Here is a 25,503-nt window from a genome sequence, read left to right on the forward strand (position 1 = left end):
TTTTGGTTCCATTGCTCATTTTTCTTCACATGAATGTCAGAATAGTATCCAGAGATTGAGCGATGGACCTGTCAGAGCTGCCATTCTGATTGTGTACAGCTCTGCTTTAACTCCTCGCATCTCCGGTTCCCAGAAGAGAACGATGCGACTCTGTTGACCGCTGTGAAGGCGATAAATCTAAAAATGCAGCACTTCTTCTTGTCAAACAATATATACAGTTATGTAAGCTTAAATAATTAAAACCTGACAACCTTTACGCGTTTGCATAGGAGCGCCGCAATTTAACGTATCACTCAAACATGCGGCAAAAGTAGCAGTCTTTTTCTCCTCAATAAAACGGGAGATGATCCAGTCGACATATGAATCTGGAATGATTTGAGCAGGTGTTTTGATCTCTCTGATATTAACTCTCACCGCCTGGAAGCCCCGCCCCCTTCCCTCCATCTCACCTGCTCTCGACTGGACACGCGCCGCGCTCTTGCTTTCCATCATGGTAGATGGAGAATGTCTTGAGTTTATTAAAGTGAAATAAAATCTATCAATGTATGTTCTGCTTAGCTACCATCCAAAAAGTATAGAATTAATATCAGTTACTATATTTAATAGTGGTGCTGCTGAAACATTTTGGCTGAAATTGGTCAAAAACAGCACTTCCAGTTTTCAGAAACTTTTTGACCTAAAAAGATCAACAATTCCTACAATGAAGTATCAGATGTAACACTTTACAAATAATGTTAAGTGATGATAATTAGAACGTAATTAAATATGCTGGTTTCTTTTTCGCTCTCCTGCTCAGATGCAGATCAACAGTGGAAATGAAGGCCATGTGGACATTAGACGACCGTTTTGTAAAACAATTATATCAATACTTGTAACTTACTGCTATATTTTTACTGCTATTATCAACTGCACAGTTGGTAATACTCTCCGTAAACCAAAACTGGTGGAAATGCTTGTTTTCCTGTCTTTTTTTTTTTTGTTTCCAGAATCTGGACTGATACAATCTTTTATCACGATTTATTTTAACTGGCAAATTGTTAGCAGTTTGGAAACTACCTCCAACGTGATTCCTCGCGATTCCTGGTAACACACAGTATAAAAACAGAGACGTGTATTTACACTTCCAGTATTTCCACTAACACTTCCAGTTCTCTTTACTGTCTATGGCGCCACAAACAATCCTTCCTCTTAATAATTTTCTCTTATTTCTCCACCATAGCTGGTTGCTCAGGCACTCACATGATGGACCACTCTCATGTTTGTTTTCATGAGAAAGTGAGATTTGGAAATACTTCACTGGGGATCTCTCGATGTGAAAGATGATATTGTGTGAAAACACTGCTAGTACACACCACAATCTATATTCTAATATACTGTAGATAGAAATCATTTTTCATTCTGTTTCCAAATCAAGGACGCTTATTTTGTACAGTGTACTGTACTGGGCTTTCTTCAAGTTTGAATGAATTGTGGATGATTAATGCTATGCCTTGGCCTGATAATCAGTATGGAGATTAATTAGCCAGATTTCATTTACTTTCAGCTTTCAGGGTTTTTTTTAAAAAATTATTATTATTCTTTGCGCTTTAGAAACTACCAGCACACTTCCTGATAAGTGTGCGATCTAAATTATAGATTTGAAAAATATACTAATTACTTTAGTCGAGCTAAAGGTAAATATCTTGGGTTGCTCTTCCTTATCTTGTTATTAACTTCGGCTCTTGGACGTGTCTGTTATTTTACATTAGCTTTAACAGTGGGAAACGTATTTAAAAGGAGCTTAACGGCTCATTTTTTGAACTTTGCATTTTAACAGTGCAGTACGCTGCTATGAGTTATCACTCAACATTATGCAGAAAGATCAGTCATCATTTAACCCCCTCGATAAAATCAGCAGACGAGCCAATCGATATGTGAATCCGGGAATGACTGATGGTTGTGTTTAGGTGTTGTGAACTCTCTGATATTAACTGATAACCAGGAAGCCCCGCCCCTTTCCCCTGTCTCACCTTAGCAAGCTCTTGTCCTGTCCCGATGTTCCCACTTGAAAGATACAGCACTCTCGAATGGAGTAAATGGAGAATGTTTTGAGTTCATAAATGTGAAATAAAATCTATCAATATACTTTCGACTTAGCTAACTTTAGACATGTATATAGTTATCATCAGTTAATTATATTAATTAAGGATGCCTAAGAAAATTTTGAAGTTTTTCACCAAAACTTTCATCAATCGGTCAAAAATGGCTTTTTTTTTTTTTCAAAAAAAAAAAAAAAAACATGAAAAAAAAGATTGAATTTAACTTTGCCCTACACCAAAGTGTCAAATCTAACAAAATACGTCTAATATTAATGCTAATTAGAAAGTTTTTTTTGTATTTACACTCCAGTGAAAGAAAATTATAGCTTCAGTTATGATGTTTTGTATTAATCATGTCTGTGTTGTGAGAAAAGGAGGCGTTATGACCTTGCTTCAGTCACAGAAATTTTCACAGATAAAATTTATTACACATCAAATTATAAAAAAATTCCTATAATAGTTATTCTGATTTGAAACACAAAATGAACTTTTGATAACGTGTGTGCATTTTGATAATACATACTACACAGTTTTCTGTACGAAAATACAATCTTTATGCGACATTTTAATCCATGCATATAAACCATCTGATAAAGGTTTCATTCAAATCCATGAAAATGAAAGAAATATATTTTTAACAATGAATGCACTGCTTAGAGCTGATTAGCTTAAAAGGTAGCAAACTGCGTAGTGAAGAAAGTTTAATAAAACCGCTCAGCAAGTCCAAGCCATCTTTAATGGTTTACATACGTTTAAATAATCTCTTCTGTAACATTTAATACATTGATATATTAAATTAAGTCATCATAAAACGATTTATAAGTTCAATAAAATAAATCACACATCTTTAAATATGTACCAATACATATTCAGATTGCAACGTTAATAGAAGCCTGGCATTTAGTGAACATCATTAAACTCCACTATAACATGCCACATCACATTCATGCCCTCTCCGGTGGAGGAGCTAAGCGTTGTCAGAAATGCTTTTGAACACTTTGGAATAAATATGCGAATGTTAGTTACAGTTTCCAACATGAATCAGGGTCATAGTTGCTCATGTACAAACGAATTTCCTTATTGTACAACTGTTACACTTTGACATAATGAGTGGCGGCTCGTCTATAGAGGCAGGTAATGTGGAGTCCCACCATATATATTATTCAACAAGTGTTAATCTTCATAAAGTCCTCATTCACACAAAACAATACATTTTAAATTCCATTGAAATACTAATTACCTCTTTTGGACGACTAATGAGTTTAAAAAGCATTGCTATTTGACAGATGTTCTGTTGATTCGCTCGCCTTTCTAGATGTTGTGCAATCGTGGTGCAGTGTGCTCACTGCCCCATTCAGCTCCGTTTAGTTATTATTGCAAAATGGGAACTGCATCACACTAATAAATAGAGGCCCATTGGGGCGGGAATCACGCTGCCTCATGCTTGCTTTATGAACATTTTTAATAGAGGAGGACCAGCGGACAGGACGGTTAATAACAGAGTTGCCAGGATCGCAGTTTTTTTTTTTTTTACACCAAATTGAGCTAGTAAAAAAAAAACGACGCAGCCGCCAAGATCTTGTTTTAAAGCAAATATTCGGAATTAAATCTACTAAAGTCTTCGCAAACAAAGGAACGTGTTCTGCAGACAGTGCATCTATGATGTACAGAAGCATTTCTGTTGTATGGCTGAGAGAGGGAAAGGGGGATTATGGATTGGATAATATCCGTACATCAGAAATGAGTGCGCACTACAGTGGCCTTGTTTTCCACACAAAAGGCTGAGAAAAATGTGTCTCCCTTTTCCAATGCCCAAATTTGTTTGGGCTAGTTTCAGGTATTTTGTGTGGTTTTTGAGATATAGCTGGAAATTTTGCTGAAACCTGGCAACCCTGGTTAATGATATTAGCTCTTCGGGAAACACACCTTCTGTAAGGAACACAGGTGAACAAAGATAGATCTAAAAACCACTCAAAACAAACTGCTGGACTGTACACTGGAGGACGGTATGTTGTGGATTCTTGAAATTCACTAAATACCCTCTCAACTTTTTGTTTTGTCGTTATTAATGTCGTCCTGCCTTACCGAAATCTATGATCACAAGCCACTACTGGAGGTAAAGCACCTGTGGTGTTTCCACAGCGACTCCCCAAAGAAGTAGATTTTCACATCGTCACCCAGTCGTCCTTTTAATGCTTTTAAAAACTGCGGGTGTCAGAGACCACCTTTGCAGTCTGTTATTTTGTCAAAAGGTCCTTCAAATGGGATAAGACATTTCATTACTCTGACGCTCCTCCTAGTCATTCTTGATCAGCCAAGCAGACCGACTGTCCTGGAACATCTCATCATATGGTTGTTCTTCTTCGTCAACCAGACTCGTCTCTGCGTTACAAAGGCTCTGTTATTGTCCTGTGCTGCCTGTGAAACACCTTCTGAAATCCTGTGTACTCCTCATACAACGATATTTTATTTTCCTCTTGTTCTTCTGAAGGGCCTCAAATCAGTTCAAGGTTGCATGAATCACTCCTCGGTGTCCTTTCATAGCTTTGCGTCTTTCGTCTTGGACTTAAAGGAGTCCCTAATTGCCACCAGGGTGGATGAAAGCAGGTGCCCACCAACTTTATTGTGCCACTCCAGAGATCGGCCCCTGATAAAGAAAGACAGTTATTTTCTGCCTGAGATTTATGGGCCATGAGAGCCTCACACAAAGACCAGTTTACTTTCAATTTCCTTCTTAGCTAATGAGATCGGCCCCATTAGGCTCGCAGACAATGTTAAGCAGACTTAAAAGGAACAAATAAACATGAGAAGCTGCCACTGGCCTAAATTAATGTCAAAAAATCTTCTACTTACCACATTTTTGCTGTGTTTTTTAAAGTGTTTTAATAAGAGTAAGGAATAGGAAGAGCTGAGTGGACTTCTCTGTTGCTACAGTGGTTGTAATTAACTTAACGGGTGTGACAGAGATGAATTTAATTAACATTAACATGCAGCACTAGACCTGTAACTTTGCTTTGGCAGTAAACTGTACAGTGCAATATAGAGGTAAATATATAGTCTCTTCCGTTGCGTTCCCAAACCTGTCAGCTAGTAGGTAGATGCCAATCAAAGGAGGTAGCGCAATAATTTCAAATGATTGCGCTCTGTTTTTTTCACTATGACAGTACACCCCTGGTGCGCGCCTCAATTTTCTCAACATCGTCTTTTTGTATTATGTCCTTATGTTTCATTGATTGTACTTGCTGCCTGAGCCCTTGCTTCGAATGAGTTATGCAGGGAACAAATTGATCTCCCAAGAAAATACAGAAGAACGTCCACTGGGAGTTTTTTTTAATCTTTCTCTATCTTGCATTATTTTCACCCTTGTAAATCACTAGTACTCACCTGGTATCTGTGCGGCAAAAGTGTGTGAGTCGTGACTTTTTTGGCCCCGTCGGCTCCACCAGGAACATGCAGCACAGCACTTGGGCTGTAACCCCTCTGTTTGGTGTGTCAGCGTGTTCGACTGAAGTGGCCGCCACGAACAGAGGCCCTGATGAAGGATCAGACTGCCATGTCCTGCAGGTAGAGGGGTCGAGAAGTTCAAAAGCTGAACATGAGTATTATACTGTTGCTGGAGACTGTAGTTTGAAAAGTTACTCAACTGGCAAGGGGAAAACATTTATACAAAATCTCATCTAGATCATGTCAGTTCTTTTTACAGTAATAGGAAAAGTCTTATAATTTTTTTTACAACAATGCCGCAAAAAATGACAGCTTTCTAAGCAATACGGCCTGTCAAAAGTGCTGGCTTGAAACTTTAGTGTGTTTTTTGTTCGGTGTTGGCACACCATGTAGAAACGGAGATAAAGTAAGTTTGATAGAAAAAATCTCATGTTTGTTTTGATTATCAGACTGCGCACAGGACAGTCTTCACATTCGTTGGAATATCTTTTTGTCTATATAAACAAACAGGAATTTTTAAATTATTTTTCTTTTTTTGTGTTTTGAAACAGTGAAAAAGTGAAAAAAGAAATATCCGGTCACGTTGACTAGGCTCCACTGGAAAAAAACCCCCCCAGAAAACAGACACTTGGCAAACATGGCAAACATTTTTAAAGGTTTTGTATATACATAGGCAAAATCAAAAGCATGCAGAAATGAACAAAATAGCCCCAGAGATCCAAGGGTTAGAAAGGGTTATTAGAGCTACGAAAAAATGCTACTGTTAAGAGACCTGCTTCTGATTGTCTCTTCCTACTAATAGCCTTGAAATAAAGCCATATTGCTAGAGTTACTCATTTGGATGATGCTTTTATCCTTGGTTAAGGCTGCTGATGCTGGGATTTGGACTCATGACCTACTGATCAGTAACCCAAAGCCTTAACTACTGAGCCATCACTTTCCAGCACAACTTTATTCGTAAAGTTATTCGCCACCTCAGCTATTTAGCTTGCCATATTTACAAGCTTTTTTGTTTAGCTAGCCAGTGCTCTTTGAGACGCAGCTAGTATTCTAACTTTAACGGAAGTTGGCGTTAAACATCATGAGGAGAATGTACGCATGTGATTTGACGAAAGAAAAAACTTTTGCAATTATATAAACGTTGCCTCGGATAAAAACATCTTTTGTAATGCTCAGTTTTTTTTTACATGATTCCTCCAGTCTATCCCTGTTTAACTGCCTCTGTCCTCCTGATGAGGTTAATCTTATTTATTCATTCATCTTTATTAGTACCAACAGTTCCATTTTATACAAAGGAATATCTGAGTAGTTGAAGGTTGTTTTTCAAAGACTCAACCATGGCAGCTTGGCAGTGTGGGATTTGAACTCAGTACCTCAAAAGCAGATGTTGTAGAGGTGGTCTTGTGCCAACCGCCTGCAGGGTGTAGTGGTAGATCTCAGAATCCTTGTCCAAGGTCTCCACCTCGCTGTGCTGGAGGTCGCTCTGCCACTGGTCGTGTTCTCTTAGCACACGTTGGAAAACATCTTTCTGAGGAGCGTCCACTTCCACTGTCCCCCTCCACAACGGCAGCGGGTAACCATCGTCCACCTGCAACAAATGTCTCCTTGTCATCCTTTAACCCTCTCTGTTTTTCTTCGGAATGTACCATCTTGCTCACAACTTGATTTCAAGTTTATGACACATGACCACTCACCTTTTTAAATGCCACATCCACATGATCGGAGGTGGAGCAGGTTACCCAGCTTTTGGTTTTCTCCCTCGCCTCCCTCAGGAGCTGCTGGACGGAGACGTCTAGCCGGGCTCGGTCTGCTACATCAGTCTCGCTTGTATTTAAAGCAGAGCCTGCGTCCATGTTGAGGCCGTCTTCGTTAAAGGTGCTGGGATTCCTCTCGTGCCAGTAATGTGGCATCTGAATTAAGGTGAGATTTAGTCAGGGTGGTGAGTGATATTTATACTAAAAAATCTGTAAAATACAAATCTATAGTATTATAGATGCATTACATATATAGGACATTGGAGCCATTAACGAATTATAGTCATCTCATTTACATTTACAGCATTTAGCAGACGCTCTTCTCCAGAATTATTGGCACCCCAAATTACATGCAAACAAAACATTATACATAAATCCTAAAAAATTTCCACTCAAGCCAATGGAAAGACAGACTACTTTACCTTCATTCTAATAGCATAAGATTTTATTTTTAATTAGTATTTTGGAAAATTTATTGATCCCCCTAAATAATATTTAAGATTTAAGTAAAACTATTTTTGTTATATCATTAAGAGAAAAATATGAAAGCTTTTAACGCAGAGGTTGAGTACTGTCACCCTGCACAAGTCAGCTAATGGATCTATAAAACCCCTAAGCAGCTCAATACCCCGTAATACCATAATAAAGGTTCAGAAGTTTGGAACAGTTGAATATTTGCCAGTGAAAGAATTGGAAAGTCCAAAGAAGAAGAGCCCCAAAATCAGACTCATGTCAATTTTTAAAATCTTCAAGACATTACCAACATTAAAACAAGCTGATTTAAAGACACCCTTCCTAAGAGCAACCAACAAAAAGGCAGTCCATGAACTTCACTGAGTGTCACGGACACTACAGCTCACACTTTCTGGCCCACCATCAGAATGTTTGGTGGAATTCACACTCATTGTAAAAGATGGTTTATCTTTAATGTTTTAGGGCTCTGTTGCAGCTAGTGGTCTCTTAAGAATCCTGAGTGGTGCAACAGAAGCATCTTCACTCTATCATCAGGAGGTTGTGGGTTTGAATCCTGATGGTGCCACTCAGGCAGGGTGCGAGGGATGATATTACTCCTCTTTCCCTTGTCAATCACAGTGACACTAGCCAATCATGTGCATCTGGAGGTCATGTACTGATTGTAAACTGAGTGTTCAACTGCCCTCTTGCATAGCGTGAGCATTGGTTTGAAAAGATGCACTGACTGGATTTGCGTGTCTCCCTGGTTGTAGGTCAGTGCCATCACAAAAAGCAAATTGTTTTGTATAAAGAAATATTGTGTTAAAAGTGATCAAAGTATCACTTGAATTATTCATTTTTTTCTTATTTACCCCAAGGGTGCCAATAATTATGGAGTTGACTGTTACTATCATTCTTTAATTAATGAGCCACCACTCAACATTATGTGGATTATATTTTATCATGTTGGCTCTGCTCAATTTAACATGGTAGGTTTAATGTACACCAACCGCAGCAGAAGTACATTAACGCAGCCTTAAATGTTATTAATGTATATGCTAAAGATGAATGAAAGTAATATTGGTTTTTAATCTAGTCTCCTTGCTAACCAAGCAGAGAAAAGTGCAGTGCTGGGCGTAACGTTTTATCTACATGCCTTCATAACGTACAATACGAGTAGATAAGAGTATATCAGCTACTACTGTATGTTAATAGACTTTCAGAAATTCTTGCAGTTTTTAAGCTTCAAATCTAATTTAATGGTTTATCAACCCTTCAATATTAATACATTTATTCTATTTAGCAAAATGCAAAATCTCTGTTGCAAAATAGAAAAGGATGCAGCATTCCAGCGACCTTGATTTTCCTTTACAGACAGCCTTGAGTCTTCCATTTAATAGTTCTGTACGCCTGGTTCACCTGTGATTCATCTGAGGATGCGATTCATTAATGGAGTGGCCAGGTTAGATCTAATGACTTTATTGGGGTGGTAATCTAGGGTGGAGTAAAATACTAATCTACATCGATAAAAAAAAATAACATAATGCGGTGCCCCCTATCTATGTGCAGTCTGAGTAAGTAGGATCCCCATTGGACATGAAATTCACACAGCTAAGCATCATTTGTTTGGTGTTTAGCAAGCTACAACAAAGGTCACATTTAACAAAACGTTACATTACATCTTATGAAGTATGCTAGAATTACGAATTCAGTGCCATTAGCTAACGGTAGTTAATAATGAACTGAAGAAATCAGCTGTTATTGTTTGTTGTGATCAGTGGAACCAGGGAACAGATTGCTTCTGTGTTAGCTTGCTAGGCATACCATTTCCTCGCTATTGGACAATGATGAAATAAAGTTTCGAACCAGCCTATCACAGTGAGAATTGTCATGATATAACATTTGTAACCGGCCACCCCTTAGCTACATACATTGGTTGTATGGATTTATGGCAAAAATAATATTGTTATACACATTTTTGCTTTATAATTTATGTAATATACAATATATGGCTGAAAGTATGTGGAGACCTGATATGTGATTCTACCCCAAACCGTTGCCATAAAGTTGGAAGCACACATTTGTATAGAATTACAGTTTCCCTTCACTGGAACTAAGAGGCTCAAACCTGTTCCAGCATGACAATGCCCCTGTGCACAAAGCGAGCTCCATGAAGACATGGTGTGTGAAGGTTGGAGTGGAAGAACTCGAGTGTCCTGCACAGAGCCCTGACCTCAACCCCACTGAACACCTTTGGGATGAACTGGAACTGGAGTCTCCTCATCTGACATCAGTGCTTGATCTCATTAATGCTCTTGTAGCTGAATGAACACAAATCCCCACAGCCACGCTCCAACATCTAGTGGAAAGCTTCCCAGAAGAGTGGAGCTCATTATAAGTGCAAAGGGGGAGCAACACACTATTAATACCCATGGTTTCAGAATGGGCTGTTCAATACTCAGGTGTCCACACACCTTTGGCCATATAGTGTATGTCAGACATTGAAAGCAACCCTCCTGCCACTGGTGGAGACAAGTCACCTGCATGAAAGGTTAAACCTAAAACTAATTCGCCGGGTAAAGGGTACAGTACCTGGAACAGTCGAGTGCACTCCGTCACCATATGTGCCAGCCCCTGAGTAGCAGCCAGGTTCTCACTCAGATCCCTCTGATCCGGTCTTCCCAAGCTGTACTTCCTCTGGCCTGCCCTGTGTTCAAAAAAACAGGAAATGTCATAAGCATATTCCACAGCTCATACCCTGACCGCGCTGTGACGCCTTGTGGAAATCCTAATTAGGATCATTCCTTCCTTCTGCCTCTACTGGGAGAGATGACAGAGAGAGTGTTGAAATGATGAAAGGTTATTGTTCCACTTAATGCTTCATTTTCAAGGAACATTGTGCTCCATTTTCAAGGAGCATTTCTGGAGAACCTGTCAGTTTATATATATTTCCTTCTAGCAGCACTTGGTGTTTAGTTACATAAAAGATATTATTCTGTAGTGTGACAGTTTGTAACACTCCACCCAAAAACAGCAGGAAGACAGAGCTGGACAAGAGATTGCAGACTCAACCACTGGGATGTGTTTACTCTACGGAGCTCTGGTGGTGACGTTGTTACAATCTTGACTTCCTCTCGTTGCTGTTATCATGGCCCATCATCTCCAAACAGCATGTCACGGAGGAAGTGTGGACATGGTGAATGTTGCAAATTCAAATGAATTTGGACCTTTACTAAAAACAAGTGATGGAAATTTGGCTTCTGTGTCACCTCAGATTTTATACCTCAGTGAAACAGGAAGTCATGGATGATCGCATAAGAGTTCCTAAGCACTCAACATATAAATGCTTCAGTTTCATTTTGTTCATAGGAATTTCTATTTTACCAAAGCATTAAAAAAGTTTCTGTAGAATAAATTTACTTCTTAAAGGTAAAGGTTATATTTCTCTCATATTTTCAGTGTGAGATTAAACTAATTAACCAGAAAGACATCTTTCATTACCTTTTTTAAAAATCTGTTTTTCCTGAGATGACTGTATATCACTCCTTAAGTACATAGGCAGAAAACTGATGGTGGGGAAAAAAAAATCTATATAGAATCGCTCCGGGAAACAAAACTGGTTCTCTGAAATCGTTCTCTCTTTCATTCATGCTGCTCTTTTCAGCATTCAGAGTCAAGCTTTAGACTAAAATGTACCAGAAATATAACATCTTGCTTATCTAGGATAGATTTAAGCCAGATGTGGTGTTGTGCATAAGTCAATAACTGCACTCTGTTACATAAGTACTGCTTGATCATAGAAGATAGACTTTTGCAGGAGATGAATAAATTTATGTGTGTAGAACTGCCCTAAAATAAGGTTTTAGTGCTTCTGGGAAATGCAGAGCTACTTAGGGAAGAGGCAATTACTTACTAATTACTATAATACATCTGACTTGCTAGATTGTCAGACAATGTCCAATATTTTTAAATTTATTTATTAAAGAAAATGTTAAAGACCTGCTGCTGGTGCTGTCTCTCTTGAGGACATTGAGATGGAACAGAGAGGGGGCCAAGCAAACAGCAATATTCGTTGGGGTCATCTGGTTTTCTTCCACGCAGGCCACTACTTCATGGAAGAAGAAGAGGAGGCACTGAAGAGCCTCCCGGTTCTCATCAGGCAGGAGGAAGATGGCAGCCTGGACAGCTGCAAACTGCTGATCCTTTGGGAAGTCTGTGGTGGATGAAAGGATGACTCGGTGAAAGAAATCAGACTAGATATCCAGAAAGATAAGTATCTCAGAAAACTTAATGAAGGTTCATGGAACATCTGTCTTTTTTTTTGTAATTCTTATGATAAATATTCTTTAGATACACTATGGAAGGAGGTCTGCTTTGGGAATGCCTACACTGGTAGATGTGCAGGAAACTCTCGCACAGCTTGCTGGAGAAAATGGGCTCAGGTAGGTCTCTGAAATATTGCTTTATCATGTCGGCTACGTCGAACGCAGACTGGCCCTCAAAGGAAAAGCCGTCAGGGTCAGCCTCAATCATGTCTCTTAGATACTGAATTCGAGATTTGACTCCAGACTTCCGGAAGAGGCCAACCTGTTGAACATAAATGATAAAACATGTGTTAGTATGATGATGATGATGACCCTATGACGCTACAAATAGCCCAATGCTCTTATCTACCTTTGGACTAGGCAAAAGTTTCTTCTTCTAGCATGACCTTTATTCCTGAAGGATGTATGGAGGATCTCACCTGATCCAGGCACTCAGTCTTAAGGTACTCCATTGCTCTGAGGATGCTTGGAGGCAGAGGTTTCCCTGACCACTGAACACTCTGAAGCAAAGGCACACCAAACACCTTCCTGTTCTTCTGCTCTGAAGCGTTTATCTTTCTGTAGACTTTTGGAACTGTCCTACGGTGGAAAACACATAATGTTCAGCTGTTGCATATCAAACAGGAAACAGATTTCTATTTGAAAGTCAAGTGTTTTCGTATTGTATAATATCCTTTGAAAGATATTGAGAAGAATCTCTTATGGACCGCTTCACTAAAGCTTGTGAGTGTTCTTGTTTGACATTTCATTTGTCTGTTGGAGTGTGCTCTTCTCTACTTCCACATAGTCGAGCGTTTAAAGACGTAAGGAAACTTAGTAAAGAAATGAGTTAAACAAATACAGATACGGATATGAATATAAGACGCGCTATTTAGTTGAGACTAGTCGTGTGCAGCAAGGGACTAAAAAATTATGCAAGCTTTTTACTTTCATGTTAGCGAACAGTCAGATACCGTATGAAGCTTCCAGGGGTGAGCGAGTGGTCAGATTTCAAGGTCAGGTTTGAGGGACAAATAAACACTATGTTAATTAACATGAATGTGAATCTCTGCATGTCACATTTACATTTAAGTTTTATTAATTTCTTCTTAACTACCTGGTCTTGGTGGTTTCAATTAGCCTACTACTTTGATTATATTTTGGGAAATAGACAAACAAGATATCTCAGGTAGGTTCAAACAAAAATAATGACATAAATAAAATAAAAGAACAACAACAGCAACAAAAAAAATAAATACAGATATGAAAATTTGGAGCACTGAAGGTATACAGATTGTGTCATTGCATTACATGACCTAATAGGAATAGTGGTTTACTCTTTGGAAAAATATTGAAGTGTTTACAAAGTAGTCATGATAAATTTCAGACTTTCATTGATAGAGATCTTTGCAAAGATCTGATCTGATGAAGCTCAACTGCAGTGCTCACAAACTATGCAGCTGAAGGGCCACTTCTCATTATTTTATCCAGATGAACCTTCAAAGCCATTCAAGTCTCCGATTCTAGGAACTAGCCAACCCTTCCAACAGTGAATTTACCAATTTCCATCTAATGGTTTCCTTTGATATCGGAGCTAGCAAAGCTTTTCATTAGACTTTCATTTTCATTTCGGCCTAACGCTCTTTAGGATCAAACTACGCATTTGAATTCAATTAAAAAGACAATATCAGTATCCTCTTCATTCCATTATCCCAATGATGTTCCACTACCGGCTAAACATGGCACAGACATCTCTTGACTTCCTGTAGCTTTGTACACAGCAGCTGATATTGTTCTTTAGAAATGAAAAGAGAGGAAGAAGTCACTGGACTGCAACAGACAAGACTTATCTGAAATCAAGCGTCATACACAGAATTGACTGTGCTGAATACTGAATACAGTGTGTGTGTGTGTGTGTGTGTTGGGTATGGGTAGGGAACTTAACAAGGTTATTTCTTTTGTACTTAGCCCGATGGTTGTTAAAGCTAATAGACCATTACTTTCCCCTCAAAAAGTCAATTACACTGTCCTTTTGCCTTGAGCAATCAGTTTTACTCCAGTTTCCGCACAGGAACTTATAATGTCGAATGTTTTATTATTCACTCGTTGTATTTCCATCCATCTTAACCACTCATGTTTACTTATCGAGCACAAAAATGCTCAAGTTTCCTGATTGATGGATCCTTCTGAAACCTCTTGCTGACTGAAATGCACCTGATGTGCATTTAGACAGCCTGCATGGCCTTGATATTCATATTCTTCATATTAAGCGGAATCACTAAGGAAAATGATCAGCAGCAGCTCGTACCCATAGATTTCGGTGTTGCAGGATGACATTATTAATGACATAGCCTCAAACAAAATGAAGTCGAGGGGCTATCACACTTGACTTATCCTATAGGCTACTGTCTAGTGAATTTGTAAAGTAGCTTGGTAATATGTGGTTCAGTGTTGACAACATGGACTCATCTGGTGTACAAATCTAGCAGTTCATACTGAATGCTGATGAAAAGAGCCAGCAGTGAGCATGGGGCAAATGCAAAAGCTGTTAGCAAGAATGCAATGGGAAACAGGGTGTACGGAAAAACCTGAAAGTGAATGGAAAATGGAAAAATATGGCATCAGCATATCAACATCCTTGAAAGCCGTGTTCTTATTATCAAAAGAATACAATATCAGCACCTTGAGTGGTTCTCTTCCTCAACAGGAAGTAGTATTGATACTTGAGTGATACTTGAGTCTCAATAAATAATGGTGTTTGCAGTATTTATGAGTGCTGTCTGTTATTGTCTGCTGTTGTTAACCCTCGTGATGTCTTTGATAGACAGTCTCCACTAGCTTCCACTGAAAGAAACTGCTATGGCAGTCTGGAATGAAAGGAAGTAGAATGGTAGGTTACATATATAACTGAGTGGAGGACCGCCAGCGCTACTTGGACTTGGATTGATGTGAATGGCCTGATCATGGTATTTGAAAGGAAACAAACAAACAGGAAAACTCCAGCAGTTCCAAAGGCATCAGCTCAGTAGTAGAACTATGGTTATATACTACATTTGTCTGGGGAATGTGTGTTTCCATATAAAAATAATGAATGAATCTCTGAACCCGGTCTCTCTCACTCCTACACACATTATTACATTTGTTCTTCAGCAGTTCCTTCATTGTTTTTATCTGCCTTAGCTCATCTTACCAGTTCCATCCTTGCTTGCTGAAGGGTGAGTGTTTGTCCATCAGAACAGTCAATCTGAGCAGACTCAGTCTCTGCAGCATTGAAACACAGGGGGCAAGCTGGGACTCAATGGCTCGGGGGGTGGAGCTATGTGTGAGGATCTGTTCACTGCACCAGTGAAGTTTCTGAGCACTGAAATGGATAAAACCATACAACGTTATTTGCCATTGCAATGTAGCAGAGCAGATCTGTTTAAAAATGTCCAGAAGGTGGTGGAATTGTGCCTTACCAAGAGAATTGAACTGTATGTGACCATTCCTGTGAGATTTTGTTGTAATTTTGCTTTGGGCCAGTTTGGTCCGTTTCACTCTGCTCTTTGATCTCAAGGTGGATGTCATTCAGAGAAGAAGGGGAAGGAGAGTTGGAGTGGGAGAAATCTGAATCTCCATCTTCAGGAAGTTTGTCTGTCCATGAAGTGACCAATTGCTGTAGTCCAGTAATACGTTCCATTACACTATCCAAGGCTGAAAATACATCGTCGTCTATAATTTGCAAATTATCTGGAACATTGTCATAAATGCTAACACGATGGTCATGTGCCACCAGAGGACTGCATGGTGGTTCTTGGTCTTTGGATGTATTGCTTCGACATCTACGGCGATGGTATCCATGAAAGCTTCCGGTCCTCCAGTTGACGGAGGTGTTATCAATGGGTGACAGCACAGTATTTTGCAGAACGGTGGGAAAAGTGCCTGGCTTGTGACCATCTGGAATCTCAAATATGGTGTTACCGTTAATACTGTGTTGGTTGGGGAGTTTCTGCTCACTAACACAGGCTTGTTCTTTTGCCTGCAATTGAATGTTCTGTCTTTTACAGTTACTACGAACCTTGGTGACTGGACTGGGTGTACTGACTGCACTGCTGTTCTCTGAGGGACTGCTGCTGGAGCTATAAGGTGGTGCACAGGACACTGGGCTACACGTCTTATCCGGGAGCCCTGAAATGTTAAGAGGGTGGAGCTCCTCATGCTTGTCCTCCCCATGACCCTCCTGTAGTATAGGACTGCTTATGACAAACCGTGATTTCCCACCTTGGGCATGGGGCCATAGTGTTGACCCTCGGAGTCGGAGCTTGTCCATCTTGCGAAGAAGGCTCTGACCCTTCTTCAGAGGAGGCTTCTCAGTGAAGCGCTCTTCACTGCTGTTATGAGGCTCTCCTGGAGATGGAGGTCCACTGTAGGAGCTGTCTGGGGACAAGTGTTTGTAGGTGGAGGAGCATCTAGAGGAGCTTCGGCTTGTCTCAGGATCTTCGGAAGTTTTGAGGGTTGGACCACCGGCATCGCTGTCAGCACTGCTGGAGCTGTGCATGGAGAGAATCTCATGGTGCTCACTGCTGTCTGACAGAGAAGCCTCACAGCTTTCAGACCTTCTAAGACTTGAGATAGGGCTGTCCACAGATGGCAGAAAGTCCATACCGTCTGTACGTATCCAGCGCCTACTCTTTTGGTCGTAGGACCACTTAGGGCTGATGGCACAGGGCTCCACATCGTCATCAACTTCACCCTAGATTACAAATAACAAATGACCCAAGTTCATGTCAGTAAGTCCTGGTTCAGGTGTAGAAAACAAAGTTTGTTTCATGGTGTGAAGATTTATTTTCAACTCAAATTCTCTCATAAACTCACTCGTCGTTTGAATCTGCTCAGATCCAGCTTCATCTCCGCACATTTGTTTAAGGCGTTTAGTCTCCTGGGTGCAAAAGAAAGCATGAATGTCTCAGAAATGAGTAGTATAATATCCCCCAAATTCCCATCTCATGAAAAATACAATCTATAAAAACACAGACTCACCTGCAGAGAGAGTCTAATGTGTCACTATCCAGGAATTCATGATCACTCTTCACCCAGTCTATGTCAATAGGAATGTGGCAATCTAGAAGCCAAACAGAATTACATATAAAACATTATTTACTGTTCATTTAAAAGTGTGTGATTGTTGCCACAATTAATTACAACAAGGAATTTTCCAAATAAATATTTACTTTTGAAAAGCTGTGCATACTGAGGGAAGCCGGCTGCTCGGAGCCAATCGCAAGCCTCCTTTGCTTCAATTTCTAAAAAGAGAAACAAATAAAGTGAGTCATTTTTGATTGCTCTGTTTTCACCAGGAAAATATTAACAATATTTCAGAACATGAAAGAAATATCTTCTTTCTTATGAAGTTCCCATGAATTATTGTTGAGGCAACACTGAATAATTTGCTCAATTTGAATTCATCTCTCTTTTTCGTGATGGACGGAGAAACAGAGAAGCAGCCAGATTACCTTGCCACATAGCTCTGTTCATCTGCCACCCATTTACTTTCACCTTTTCTGATTCTTTCCTAACAGACCATAGCCAGGAACAGATGGTGGAAACAAATACTTTCTCCACACTGGCTGGTGCGCCATAAAACCTCAGTGCCTGGGGCAGTTTCTGTCTTTCCCATAGGCGACAAGAGGGTCAAGGGAAGACAGCTGGACCAGGAGCTACATAGACCAGATGGCTCTGATATGTAAACAGTTGGAGGGTTTTTTACAGCTCTCAATGCAAGAGATGTATGCTGTATGTAGAACCATGCTGGATATAGCTGGTGTAGCTTCAACGAGCAGTGTTGTTTCACCACATCTGATCTGAACAGCCTTAATAAATGAAATGGTGCAGCTTAGAGATCGCTCAGAATTGGTCAAATAAGGAAAGCATAGGGATGTGGAGCATGGGCGTAACTAGCTATGAGGACACCGAGTCCTCAGTGTCTGTGTGACTGGACTTCGGTGGAACCTCCCACGCTGCATCTCCAGCTGTCATATTTGATATGGAATATTCAATATGAGAAGAACACTGTAGGTTTATAATGGCCTATTATGTTTAGCATTAAGCTCCCAGTCTTTAACTTCATGTTCAGAGGTATGCAATGCACATCTGACAAAGCTATAACATAAATATTTGAGCTTATGCAAAAATGCGAGTGCTTATGTGCTCAGTTGGCGGTTTGTAAAATGCGGACTACCCATAATGTTGCTAGTCACCTTGCTAGATGTCATATCATTAGCCGATGTACCCCGCATTAGTTTCAGGCTATGTCGCATTTTTAATGTATGCTTTTTCAGTAATCACTGTGCAGAAGTGTGAAATGTTACGGTCTCTTTACAGCAGGGCTAAAGATGTGTCTGTGGTTTTCTAGTATCCCTCTCTCTCTCTCTCTCTCTCTCTCTCTTGTTTTATTCTGCACATACACACAAAATGTCCTTTTCTGTTTGAGAGGTCAGCTTGGCGACTACACACAAATTATTCAGCAAAGCAGATAGAACTTTGCTGAGGTACTGAAATTTTGCTGAATTTGCTGAAATGCTGCATGTGAAAAAAAAAAGAAAAAGAAAAAGAATGACATTGGCTCATTTTACAGCAGGAAGTTGTCGTAATTTATGGTGTAAATAGTTTAATAATGATAATAATTAAAATATGACACATAAATACAGTATAATATACTGTAAATATAACAACATGAATAATTATTTCAAAAAAGCTGATTTTTAACCTTGTTACAGAAAAGGCTGGAGAAAGAGAGCGAGAGATATAAATGTCAGCTGAAATATTACTCAGTAAATATTAATAATAAATTAAACAGTCTAACTGGAGTCAGAGAAGATGGTGGAATAATAGAAGTATAACAACAAAAATGAGAAATTAGCAGTTGATGTTGTGTACATTTGGCATTGTGTACATGAAGTGTGTCACATTTCTGCACTAAACCTTTGATCCGCCCTGACTTTGCTCTCTAAACTACTTTGCTTTTGTAAAAAGACTACAATTAGAAACTGCAACTACAGCCCCTAACCATGTAGAAAGATGTGCTCTGGCCGGTACTCTTGCGTGCAAATCATATATGTGATGGTATCACATGGCTCTCCTTTCATATAGCCACTTCCTTTTCTAAATACTCTGGGCGGCCCTACAGGAAGTCATGCTTTTTAGGTTTTGGAAGCTGATAACAGATGTAGCGTGCAATTGTACTCCTCCCAGTCTAGAAGCCTTTACAAGTTTACACGTTTCTGAACGGCCTGGGAGGGTCTTGGCTCAAGGTGATACGTGCTCCCAAGCTGCATGCTCTCTACACATACAAAATAAACAATTAATTACCATCCATCACCCCACGCTCACAGACACAGACGAGAGGCAACATTCAGTGACTCCATCTTGAAGGCATAATAACCACACAATAAACCACTGCTGTTCTTTGCAGCCTCAGAAAAAAATGCTATAAATTATTTCGCAAGAACGCTTCTCCGTCAACTGACACAAGTAAAGAATACGCAAAGTAAAGACGCAGGTGTTTTGCTGACGGCTTGTATAATTCACAACTTGAGATCATTTTGTCAGAGCTTATTTAAGATTATTTGATGTTTGAGAGAGAGTCTGGGGAGCTTTAGGGTTTGGGGGAGCTGAAACGTGAATGAAATTAAATTTCTTAAAGTTACAAGGACATTTTTTGCTCTGGAATTGTGAATTCTGCAATTACAAAAAAAAAAAAAAAAAGCCACACCAATAAATAGTGGGAAATGGCCAAGAGGTAGCCCAATTATTTCCACTAGCAAAGCCACATAAACTTAAAAATTATGCTTAGACTCCAAGATAACATAAGGTTGAAAACTTGTAAAGTGATCAGCAGCTTATTTTAGTTTGAGGCCACCTTCCTTATTTTACACATCATCAATAACTGTATTGTATTTGTTAAAACTGGTCCCGATTGACGTCCTTGAGTTGCTACAGTTCTGCGTCACAAATGACTCATGCTACAGTGATTCTACCAAAATGTCCTAATTTCCTATCTTTTTGTCAAGAGTACAACCCCCACTAATAGCTGTCACATCCTTATATCAAGAATAACATTCAGTGTGACGTCATAGAGAAGGACAGAAAAAGACAAACAGTAGATAATTACGGCGACAGCTCATTGGCTCCTTAATGGGCCGATGAATACCCCTGACATGGTGCAGAGGGTTTTTGAGCTGTATAAATATATACAACATTTTCCATGGACTGTGCTTCCAGCTGTTCTCTCTCTTTCTACCTCATGTACAATTTCATCAGTGACGAGTCTGATTTGGGTGCAAAGCAGGCGCCTTTTGCTCTTGCCAGATCTGGTAGGTAGAGAAGCATTAGGTCATAGGTGTAATTGCTTGCATGCCCTGTTGGTATCGCTCGTTGCTAACAACACTCGGTTGAACGAGCGCCAGTGGACAGAGGAGCTCTGGTGCTTCTCATAGCCTAGAAAACAGCCTCTCTGAAGCTTGGATTTCCAATTTACAAAGAATATATTACATTTATAATGATCACAACAGGTCAGCGTACGTTGGGTGGAATCTAAACAGAGATTATTATAAACAAGACGGCTCGTGTACCATGTATAAATTAAATAATGTTTATTCTCCTTATATTCTTGTGTAATAAGCCACATATTTAGTGACAAATTCTCATGACCATTCAACATTTTTGACCAAAGATCCAAAAAAATAAACTCCAACATGTTCATATTTGTTCGCCTATTTTTTTTTTTTACCTTAATTAACTATTATTTAAGGAACATTTCAAGTTCATTAAGTCATTAAATCGTTGCACCTGCTTCTGTGATCCAAAAAAGCATCCCAAATACACAAGCTCTATTTCTGAACATCAGGACCATTCTTCTGTGTAAATTTAACCCTTTATTTTAGGATTAAGGTCCTAATAAACAAATAATCTGTCTACAATCTATTCCGAAATGTTTCCCAAGCATATTTAACATTACATGAATTTCATTCGCCTTTTTTTTTTTTTTAATAAATAGCTACCAGAATAAATAAAAAAATAAAAAATGACACAGACAAGTAAAATGTTTCACTTACTTGTAATCAACATTGCTGTAGAGTTGACTCCAAACTAAATGTGTTGCCAGTTAGAAATAAGTTAGAAATAAGAAGTGTAATAAATAGTATATAAATAGCCAAGCATTACAAAAAACAAACAAAAACAGAACAACTCTAATAAAAAATAATTTTCAGTTCACAAAAATAGCTAGTTCTCACAAACAAAGCTAGCTAGTTCTCTTTTTCAGACTGATGATATCACTGGGACAGCATTTCCCTTTCAGTGGACTAAACCAAGTGACTGAGAGGGTGGTTCCCATGGTTCATCAAAGGCAAGGGTTAGAGTTGTGTGCAAGCTGCCCAAACATATTTCAGGCATTCTTTGTGTGGCTGCCATGTTATATCTGGCCTTTTAAGTAGCTGAAGCTTGAAAATGACCAGCAGTATTGCAATACATCTGGAATGTGTCACTTCAAGACATTTAATTCCGAATAAACTAAAGCTCGAATGCATCAAATTTCTATAACAGCAGCTCTGACAGGCATTCTGGCTGTAACATAAATGATTTATATTAAGGTGCCAGTTCTAATATGCTATAGTTTCTAAAGTAACAGCTCATTCACAGGGCAGACGTCTCACCATTACCCAGGGCTAAAGTGTTATAATTGTTGATAAGGAAACGTTTATATAACATTTATGGAAGGAGTCTCCAGTGTTAGTGCTTTGACAAGCTGCGTTTATTCTTTGTCTTATTAACTTAGATAGGCTGGTGAGGGAACGACTGTTTGTAGCTGCTGTAATATAAGTGCTAACAGGAACTAATGTGTCCCATGGACGTTTCACAACATTACATGTAACTCTAAACAGTTAAAAAGCGCAATGTCTCATTCAGTAATAATTTAAACATTGTAAATGTTGGCAAATCACTGTGGTAAAAGTGGAATAACACACTTTGGGCCATGCTGTTGTACAAAAATAATCCACACCAGGCACCCGAGCATGGATTATATTCGACAGCACAATGCATCATCTGTTATTCCTTATATACTGTGTATATATACATATATACAGGCCTACTGTATATACAGTATATCTTAGTACTATAAAATATACACAGAATGGAAAATTGATAATAGATATTAAGTACCCTACTAAATATTATACTATTATTTAGATTGCTCATGATATTACAGTTTGAATAACTGTGTATTGTGTATGATTTTTAGGCTGTAGCTTCAACAGATACATATCAACAATGTTTACAGTCTAACATGAAAATATTAACCAGGAAAAATGAGGTATGTGGTAAATGTGGTAATGGTGATGTTAATAAAACATGAGATTTGTACTAAAATATTTGACTTGAAGATTTTTGTTCAAGGTTTGACGTAACATAGTTCATGGTAGGGCTGGGCAATATGACAGTATAATATCGATATTTTTCATGGATATCGTCAGTCTTTTTTTAGTGATTTGAGTTATTAAGTAAATTAGGTAAATTATTCAATTTTGAATGAGTAAATTTGTAATGAATCTTGAAAACTGCTGATAATTGCTGAAGACATTTAGATTTTTTAAAAATGCATTGATATATCGTGATACACGTCATGTATCATGGTATGATATTTTTGTCATATTGCCATATCCCTAGTCCATGGTGGAGCTGCGAGAGCTAATTTTCCTGTCCTTCTCCTGTCCACTGCTACCATCCCCAAAACTTACCATGCTAGGAATCTTTTTTCAGGCAGTTAACTGACACGTCATTCTGAAGTTAACAACCTATTATTTCTAGATTGACAGATTTCATGCGCCATCAGACAGCCGCCAGACGCTCTAAGTGCCAAGTTGGCAGTTTGTACTGAAGTTCCCAATCAATCTCTGGTCTATGCAGTGACACGACAGGTCAACTTATGTGACAAATATATAAAATATTTCTTAAGAAAGCCTTTTAAGGGTTCATAAATGGATTGAAAGTAGTCCTATGTACTTTTCTTCACTTCTCTTTGAGCCAAACTTCAGGCTTTTGATGTAATCAAACACCCAAGAGAGCCATTAGTGCTAATGGGATATCAAGGACTCGATCCTAATGAAGCCTCGGAGTCGAAAACTATTAGCCGTGATGGGATTTGTCGATATCGATGTAGTGTAAGGGTGGGTTGGACGTTCACCTCGTCAGCTCTGTGAGTAGGTCATATACAGTATGTGTCATGCATGTAGGACGTATGCAGACCACGTTCACATCACCTCCAGTGGAATCATCAGTGGATGCAGTCGTGGCTTTAATCTTAAAGCTAGTTCATAAGCAAGATCTGCGGTGCCTTGGGAAATTCTGAAGGATGTGTGATAAATATTTGATAGAATAGTTGTATGAGGTGATGTACTTTCTTAGTCATGTATTGTTGACCTCTAACCCCTTTCATAGAGAAGGCTTTGGTATTATAAGCAGTGGTGGAAAGAGTTTTAAAGGGTTTTAAATCAGGACCATAGCAGTACGTCTCCTGTAAATAAAAGCTAATTTAATAAAAATTAACCACAGATTCTATGTGTTTCTGATTAAACAGGATGAATGAAAGGTATGTAATGAAAAAAATAAATTCTGGACTGTGAATGATCTTGTGTGTTATTTTAAACCTGTCAGTGTCTAGCAGAAAGAAACACGACAAACTTGACAGTGCAGAGCTAATGGAAAACATGACAGGAGCACTGGCTCCATCATGTCCACCAGCATGTCCCACCCTTATTGTGTGTGAAGTCATTTGGCTTGCAGGACGCAAAGCACTCCTCCTGCTAATGCTTCCTTTTTAACTCGAGTTTTGGCTCAAAATGTTCCGCCTCGACAGACCTTTAGCCTTTATGTTATGCAGCAGCAGAGGGGAAAAAACATATGAGATATGAGACTATTGAGTTCGCCTAATAATAAACCATTTTCAGCACAACCTAGCCGATATAACCTGATCATTCTTTCTTCACTTAAACATACTATATCAACACACTGGACCGAAAAACACACAGAAATTAGATTTAGAGAATTTTCACGATACTAGAGTTTTTTCACAATATTCCAATAAATGTAACGACTTTCCTGTGGCAGTCGAAGCAAAGAGTTCATTTCTATATCACATTTAATTTAGCATAACACCAAACCACACTGATGTTCCAAGCCAGCACTTTCAGCAGAAGTTGGTTGTATTCCTTAGAATGATATCTTGCTTTTTTTTTTTTTTTTGCAAAAACGAATGGCGTGACTTAATCACACGGCTGTGATCAGCGACCTTGCTTTACAAAATTGTTCTAAAATGTTTGACACCAACTTGAAACAGAAAGACTTTAGTTACGGGATGAATGTTTTGGATCCATGTACTTTTGGATCATTCTATTTTCGTGTCAGATCCAGTAATTTAAAAATTAAACACAAATGCTTATTTGATTATTGCTTTAAAATCCAGGAAGGAGAAACAACAACACCAAAAAAAACAACCCTAGTCATTTTTATTGTCAGAAATAGCTGATACAAAATTGAAAAGAGATTTGTGTTTCTTTTGCTTCTTTGTAAATAAAAAAAATTCGCAAAAGAACAAAAAAACAGAATAAGAGCCCACTTTTCTGAAACCCGTGGTCCCTTACTATAGAAAAGATAACGTATTTACATAAGTCCATTGAGGCAATTGACATCAATTTTAAAATTGTCTAGCACTGACAAATATAAGGCTAGATAGGTCGATGTACTTCACTGATCCCGAAGGGGAAATTTTTGGGCAAAATGGAGTAAAATGCAGTCACCTGAGCTCAGGATAAAACCCAGGATCTCAGAGCTACAAGACATGAACACTGCATTGCACCAGCTCTTTTCTCTTAAACCAGTCCCTGATTAAAATAAAAATAGATGCACTCATCCTTGATGCACTCATGTATGCCTAATCATGCATTTCAACATCATGAGAAAAAGAAGTTCTTGAGAAAACAACATATCTTGAGAGACACTAGAGACAGAGATAGCTCAAGCGAAGCCACAATCTGAAACTGCCAGGAAAAATCTAGTCAAGGCTAAAAGCCTAAATTACTTCCAGGCTACACACAGCGTAGCCCAGAGACATGTCCTTTAAAACGAGTAGAATGATATTTTTTGATATTTTTCATTTTTTGTATTTTATGATTTCAGCAGATTCATTTCATAAATAACAAAGAGAAAGAAGATCATAGTGAATTTACATTTCCACATATTTTAAAAAAGGAACAATTGTTCATGAACATATTGATTATAGCATTTAAAAAAAATCATAAAACTGTTCATTTTTGGTTTTTCATTTCGGTTTAAAAATAGAATAATGAATGAACGCAAAAGTACGCAAACCCCTGACATACCTATGACTCTTAGCTAGCTTCAGGCTTCAGGTATGACTTTGGAACTGTATTCTGA

At 38.8% G+C, this 25,503-nt stretch overlaps 1 protein-coding gene across 2 annotated transcripts in view; it reads right to left on the reverse strand.

Annotated features, from left to right (window-relative positions):
- Positions 1-2,464: 2,464 nt before the first annotated feature.
- si:dkeyp-23e4.3 (rho GTPase-activating protein 7) overlaps positions 2,465-25,503 on the reverse strand; it is a 52,984-nt gene continuing 29,945 nt past the window's right edge. The window contains exons 1-14 of one of the 2 annotated variants that reach the window (XM_026938670.3): positions 21,126-21,560; positions 17,244-17,315; positions 17,053-17,134; positions 16,888-16,951; positions 15,492-16,765; positions 15,224-15,394; positions 12,474-12,633; positions 12,118-12,316; positions 11,729-11,942; positions 10,322-10,436; positions 7,217-7,432; positions 6,896-7,110; positions 5,463-5,636; positions 2,466-4,725 (exon numbers count right to left, since the gene is read on the reverse strand). In XM_026938670.3, the coding sequence (XP_026794471.3) occupies positions 4,617-4,725; positions 5,463-5,636; positions 6,896-7,110; positions 7,217-7,432; positions 10,322-10,436; positions 11,729-11,942; positions 12,118-12,316; positions 12,474-12,633; positions 15,224-15,394; positions 15,492-16,765; positions 16,888-16,951; positions 17,053-17,134; positions 17,244-17,315; positions 21,126-21,138 (3,078 nt within the window). In that variant the 5' untranslated portion in view covers positions 21,139-21,560 and the 3' untranslated portion in view covers positions 2,466-4,616. Of the gene's footprint in view, positions 4,726-5,462; positions 5,637-6,895; positions 7,111-7,216; positions 7,433-10,321; positions 10,437-11,728; positions 11,943-12,117; positions 12,317-12,473; positions 12,634-15,223; positions 15,395-15,491; positions 16,766-16,887; positions 16,952-17,052; positions 17,135-17,243; positions 17,316-21,125; positions 21,561-25,503 lie in introns of those variants that run through there. The other variant, XM_026938669.3, reaches the window with a different exon arrangement.

This window comes from Pangasianodon hypophthalmus, chromosome 15 (genome assembly GCF_027358585.1).
Source record: "Pangasianodon hypophthalmus isolate fPanHyp1 chromosome 15, fPanHyp1.pri, whole genome shotgun sequence".
Classification (NCBI taxonomy): domain Eukaryota; kingdom Metazoa; phylum Chordata; class Actinopteri; order Siluriformes; family Pangasiidae; genus Pangasianodon; species Pangasianodon hypophthalmus.